At 50.1% G+C, this 5,873-nt stretch overlaps 1 protein-coding gene across 1 annotated transcript; it reads right to left on the bottom strand.

The window, feature by feature from the left end:
- Nucleotides 1-2,032: 2,032 nt before the first annotated feature.
- LOC128785205 (sterile alpha motif domain-containing protein 1-like) lies at nt 2,033-5,261 on the bottom strand. Its single transcript, XM_053937503.1, has 2 exons — nt 5,142-5,261; nt 2,033-3,085 (listed from the first exon to the last, which is right to left on the bottom strand). Exons 1-2 carry the CDS (start codon nt 5,259-5,261, stop codon nt 2,033-2,035), a joined length of 1,173 nt encoding a protein of 390 aa, XP_053793478.1.
- Nucleotides 5,262-5,873: the final 612 nt, after the last annotated feature.

The following is a 5,873-nucleotide window of genomic DNA, read 5'->3' as shown; positions in this document are numbered from 1 at the left end:
CATCATAGTAAAGCACTTTAATTTGTTGCTCCTGAGCAAAAGGAAATAGGTACTTTTGTCCTTAGAGTTTTTTTTTTTTTTTTCATCCTTAGAGTGTTGGGATTTTTCTTTACTCTGGAAACCTCACAATGCATGAAGAACAGAACACAAACCAGTAGCTTACAGATATGGGAGTTTGTGTATGGACAGAGACGAATTGCAGAGTTTAAGGAATAGTTTGGGATGAAGGTTACTAGAACTGTTGTGACTCTTTATAGCAAAAGAAAGGAATAGACTGAATTTATAGCTGAGGCCAGGCAGAAATGTGGTTGTCAGGCAAAAAAGCAAAGCCAAACATCATGAAATAGTGTGCTTGGAGATGTGTTTCATATTGCAAGGGAAGTTACAGAGAAGTCAGCAATGTTACACTGTAAACAGCACTGAATACAGCTCAGTCATCCTGCTAAACGTGGTGAACCTCCAGCTTTTCCTGAGGCTGAGGTAGCCAAACCTCAAGAGTTTGCCTTTCTCAGAGTGAGTTAAAACCAGGCATTGATGGGATAGACATCTGCTTTAAGATCCTAGGCAGTTGTATATGAGATATAAAGGCAAATGTGAACTCTAACACTACTCATAGTCTATTGCTGATGAATTAGGTGTCAAAAATGTACAGTCATGTAGGGAGGAGAAGCAGAAAATACAGGCAACAGTATCTGGACTATTTAATTAGCAGGTGCCCCCTTTTGTAAGAACAGACATCCTCAAAATCAATTCTGAAATACAACTTTGGAAAATAATTACTTCATTTTCACCACTAATAAAGGCTGCTACTTTTTAGTTCTGTCTAATTCTTTAATCTTAAAGCTCTTTTTCAGTGCAGTTTTGTACACTGAAAGAATTCTAGCAGCACAATAAATCCTCATTGCTGTTACTGACTTGGCAGTTTTCCCTTGGATTGGCTCAAAAGGAAGCACTGAGATTCAGGGATTGTGATCTCTACTGCAGTTTCAAGGATGCAACTTTGTCTTAAGGCAGACCAGGCATCCTGTTATACTCACTGAGCCTTAAGTGAAGAGGGATTTTAAACTAATGCCTGCACCCTGATATCTGATGATTTTATTGATGAATCTTCAACCCCACAAAGCACTGTTCTGAGGAGTTATGTTTGGCACTGGGAGGATAGTGCAGCCAATGACCAGCTTGGGAACCTGATCCCATCTCTAAACTATTCATTTAAACTTATAAATATTTAATTACAGAAACATAATGCCTGTTGTTCTGACGGATCTTCCTGTGAACTTCCAGCAAGTAGTACCCAGACTAATCAGGATATTCCTAAAAACTAATAAAAAATAAAACCAACCTAATTTTTGCAAGAGGGAGTGTTTTTAAAAGTGTCTGTTGTAGTAATGTCTTTGCTGGGCTCCCAGACTCAATGCACTATGGACTGACTCCCTCGGGAGTGACAATTCTGAGTCATTTTAGCAAAAGAAGAATCTCTCTGAAACCATTTTATTAGTATTGGTATTAGAGCTCCTTTGAAGGCAATCCAGATAAGGCGACCCAGTTGTTTCTTTTTTTGTTAGCCTTAGGGCTTTTGTGCGTGTGCTAGGATGGAATGTTCCTTAGAGTCTGGTTTTCCTAGAAGTGGTTTAATGTGAAAGACAGAACAAAGTGCAGCAGCAGGTGATGTGGAACGGGCAGCAAAGCCCTCGCATCAGTACTGTTGGCTGGAGGAGGGCGGCGTTGCCTGCCTTTGTAAGGAACCCTTCGGAACGTCTCGGGTCATTAGCCAGTAGTCCTGGCACGTAACAGTAATATAATAATAGCAAGTAATAACAGGCATGTGGCATGTCCGCGTCCTTTACCTATTTAGCATGGGCTTTGTTTCGCTCTTTCAGTCCCGCAGGTGTAAATAATGAAAGAGCAACTACCTGCCCTCCCTGCAGGCAGGCGGAGGGCGGCAGCGAGTGCCGTGTCCGAGCGCCGCCGCCGCTCCTCGTTACCCGCTCCTGGAAAACTCCCTGGCCGGCGGGGCACGGCTCTGCCGACCTTACCGCACCTCACCGGGCGTTCGGGACGCTGCGGGGCGGCGTGCTGAGCCCGGGGCGGCCGGCGGGTGAGGATGGGCTGCCGGGGAGCCTTCCCCAGCCGCGGGTCCCGGCGCTGCCGTCCCTAAGGAGGCGGGGGGACGCCGCTGCTCCCTCCCCCAGCCCGGGAGCGCCGGCGTTGCCCGGAGAGGGGCGGTGCCGCCGCCGGGGTCTCCCCGCCCGGGGGTTGCCATGAAACCGAAAGCGGCTCCCGCCCGCGGGGGTGGCGGCGCCGGCAGTCGTGGGCGGCGGCAGTAGCGCGTCCTCGCCGCGCCCCCCGCCCGCCGGGGCCGCGCACGGAGCCGCGCCCGCGCAGCCGGGCCGGCCCCGCACCGCCCGCGCCCCGCCGGCAGCGGCGGCCCCGGGCCCGGCTCGGAGCGCGGCGAGCGCCGGCACAGGTGCGGCGGGGCGGGCGGGCCGCGGGCAGGGACCCGCCGGCGCCGGGACAGGGGACGGGGCGCGTCGGTGAGCGGGGCCGGGCCCGCGGGCGGCAGCGCTGGGGGCTGGCCGGGCTGGCGGGGGGCGACACCTCGCTGAAGTGCCTCTGCCAGCGCCGCGGTGCAGAGAAGTCTGCGCGGGGCTGCTCTTCTCCGCTTAGGGTCGGGTCGCAAAGGCGAAGTTGCCGCCCGGGAGTTGTGCGAGGTGCGGCGGAGCCCTCGCCCCTGGCGCGGGGGTTCCCCCGTGGAGCCGGGCTCAGCCCAGCCCTGCCCGGGATGCGCCACGGCCGCCGCCCCCCAGGGATGCCGGAGGGAAAGGCAGGCCCGGTGCCCGCCCCAGAGGTTGACGCAGGGCCGAAATTTTTTGGGTTGGGTAGGAGACAAAGCCGGGACTGCTCGATGAATGAAGAATGTCTTCGCAGCTTTGATCTTTTCAGACTGCAGGGACCGGTAACAAGCATCCCCGCTGGTGTCAGCTGAATGCTGCTGGGGGGAGGGAATCCCCCCTCTGCGCTTGTGCAGGGGGTCTTCTGATTTTCCTTGATTAACAGCACTCTGGGAGCATCTTGAGGCAGCAGGCTTTAACCAAACGTTTTCAACACTTCATATTTAGAAGGAAAAATGAAGAGCTCCTATTGTTGGCACTTCTTGAATTGCTTTGCCTATTGTTAACTTGGCTGTGCCTTCCCGGTGCCAGCCAAGAACAACTTTCCTCATAACTTCCGTTTTATAAATACGGGATGGCTGAAAGGAGTGCAGTGATGTGCTAAAAATAGCTGGGTGTATTCAGGTCAAGCACATCTCCAGGCTGGCAGCGGGAACAGTTGTATTTTTAAACTCCCTTGCTGATTGCACACAGAGCAGGCGAGTTTAGTGATGAAGGTGAAATTGGGGTGGTCTGGAATGCCGTTGTGCATTAGCCTGGGCCTGGCTGGTTTTTCACATCATCATCTTTTCTCTGAGGGCTGTGTTGTATTGTTGCTTTTGAGCTAAGCTTGAGGTATGGTGGTGATGTGTTGCACTCAGCTTAAAACCACCCAGGACAACTTCCTTTGCTGTTAGCTTTGATTACCTTATTTTATTTCTGTTGTGTAGAGAAGCGTTTGCTGTGGTTGAGGACCCCTCTTTGTGAGCGGAAGGCAGAACTGCAGCCCTTGGCTGAAGGGAGTTCATAGTTTCAAGTCAGGAGGGAGGGACCTGCCTGCGTGCGGGAGCAATAGGAGACAGTGGGACCCTCTGGATCACCTTGATATTCAGAAGCCAGTTGTTCCCAGCTGCTTGGTAAAGGAGATCTTGGAGGAGAGATTTGAAGTAGAACAGCCTGCTAATATCTCTCAAGAAAAAAAAAAATGCCCTCCAAGCACACACTTGCTCAAATACATGACAGGGAGGCAGTGGAACCTGTTATCATTGCTTGAACAGAGAGGAACCTTTATATCATTGGAGGCAATACAGAGGCAAGTGGAGGGAGACCAGAACAGGCTTTGAAAGTGAAGAGGTTTTGGTGCAGTGGGAAAGTGGAGGGACAGTGAGAGGTGATGTGCTTGTAGCTCTAGCATAGAAAAATTATCCCTGTGGCAGCACACAGGGTGGATAAATTAGTAAAGTATTACATTTCAGGAGAAGTAAGTGTTTGGAAATGAGTGTTTTCCTCATTCCTGGAAGTGTTCAAGGCCATCCTGGATGGGGCTTTGAACAACCTGGTGGAAGGTGTCCCTGCCTATGGCCAGGTGGTTGGAATGAGATGATCTTTAAGGTCCCTTCCAACCTAAACCGTTGATTTGAAGAAAACCAGAGGATGATGGTGATGGATGACAGTTTTGTTTGTGTTAGTAGACAAGAAATACTGTGTCATACATGAAGCAGGAGAAGCTGGTGAGGTATTGTGAAGATCTAACACTTAAAGTTTGAAAGGGAGATGAAGGTTATGGAGCTGAGTGGAACAGGGTCTGGTTATGTCAGGTGGGCTGTGGGGGAAGCTTGGTGTCATTGTGCTACCTCTGGGCTGGTCATCATCCACAGCCCAGATATCAGAGGAGAGGCTGAGAGTCCAGCCTGCACAGCAAGATGGCCTGCAGTGATACGGCACATCTGTGAGTACCTCCCAGGAAACTTTAGGGTTAGAAAGTGAAGAGTTGTAAGCTGATGAAAGATAAGGTTCAGAGTAACACCATGAAGGAAGAAAGAAAAGCTTGTGGTGCTCTCAGGGTATTTATAGAATTTTGAGATGGTAAGGAATCACAGCCAGGAGGGGACAAGATTTTAAAGCTAGAAAGCTGCTCTTGTAGACTTGAACAGAAAGAATTCAGGTAAGTGCAGAAGGAAGAAACCAGACAGTTCTTTATTTCACCACACAGGCTCTCTTAAGTCAGGGGCAGTTCTTACACAACTGTCAAAGCTGTGGGACAGGTCAGGAGCTCTTCATTCTGTGCCTCATATTGCTTGGGTCACTTTGCAAAATCCCTTCACTGGGCAAGTGCAAACTTGTAAGGTGCTTCATCTCCTGGACTTTATTTGTGCCCACCTTCAAGTTACCCTATAGCCCTCTCTCTTCTTCAGCTCTTTGTCTGACCCTTTGATTTTGCATAAATAGACATAATTCACCATCAGGAATCATCTGGCTAGAGAGAGATACTCCTTTCTCTGATTTTTCAGGGAGCTCGTGTGAGTCGTAGTTTTCTTGGTCTCCCGATCCTGTGGAGGCAGTTGCGGGTGGCTGCAGGGATCCAGGCAGTTTCTGTTGTCTCGCAGACATTCCGTTCTTGGGAGCATTCCCTGCCCAGAGCAGCGTGGCAGCCTGAGGGTGCTGCTGCAGGACCCAGCCAGCTGGCTGGGACACCTTACAGCCATCGTGCCCTTGGGTCTGTGCACTGGGGTGAGGATTTCAGAGCCTCTTCTTTTGCTTTCTGGGGCTTTTCTGTCCAAGTTTCTTGCCAATAACTGCGAAGGGTTAATGATCACATTGTTAGTCATCAGTCCCTTATCAGTGCCAGCACATTTGGGCTGCAAATGTGTAGTTGTTCCACTGTCTTCCCTCAGCCCAGGAAAGAAGCTAACCTCTTTACCCTGGTGTGCGGCTGGGCTCGGGAAAGTGAGGAAACTTGAGTCATGCTGTATTGTTAATAAAAATGTTACAAAAATTTCCAGTTTCCCCTGCTCGATATTGCAACAAATACACAAGTGTGTGAGAAACTGTTTGCACCTAAACCACAGTGATTTTGATACGGGATTGCCCAGAGTGCTCTGTAGTTAAGCATGTTTGTCTCTGGGAGTGGGACTGATAAAGCAAGTCTTCGTGTGTAATATACTGACGTTTGCATACAGGGATTCTGTATATTGCTGTGAACTTATTTTGTAGAAGGTTATA

Source organism: Vidua chalybeata, chromosome 3 (assembly GCF_026979565.1).
Source record: "Vidua chalybeata isolate OUT-0048 chromosome 3, bVidCha1 merged haplotype, whole genome shotgun sequence".
Taxonomy (NCBI): Eukaryota; Metazoa; Chordata; class Aves; order Passeriformes; family Viduidae; genus Vidua; species Vidua chalybeata.
Note: the sequence above shows the minus strand (reverse complement) of the source record. Positions and strands in the feature narration are given on the sequence as shown.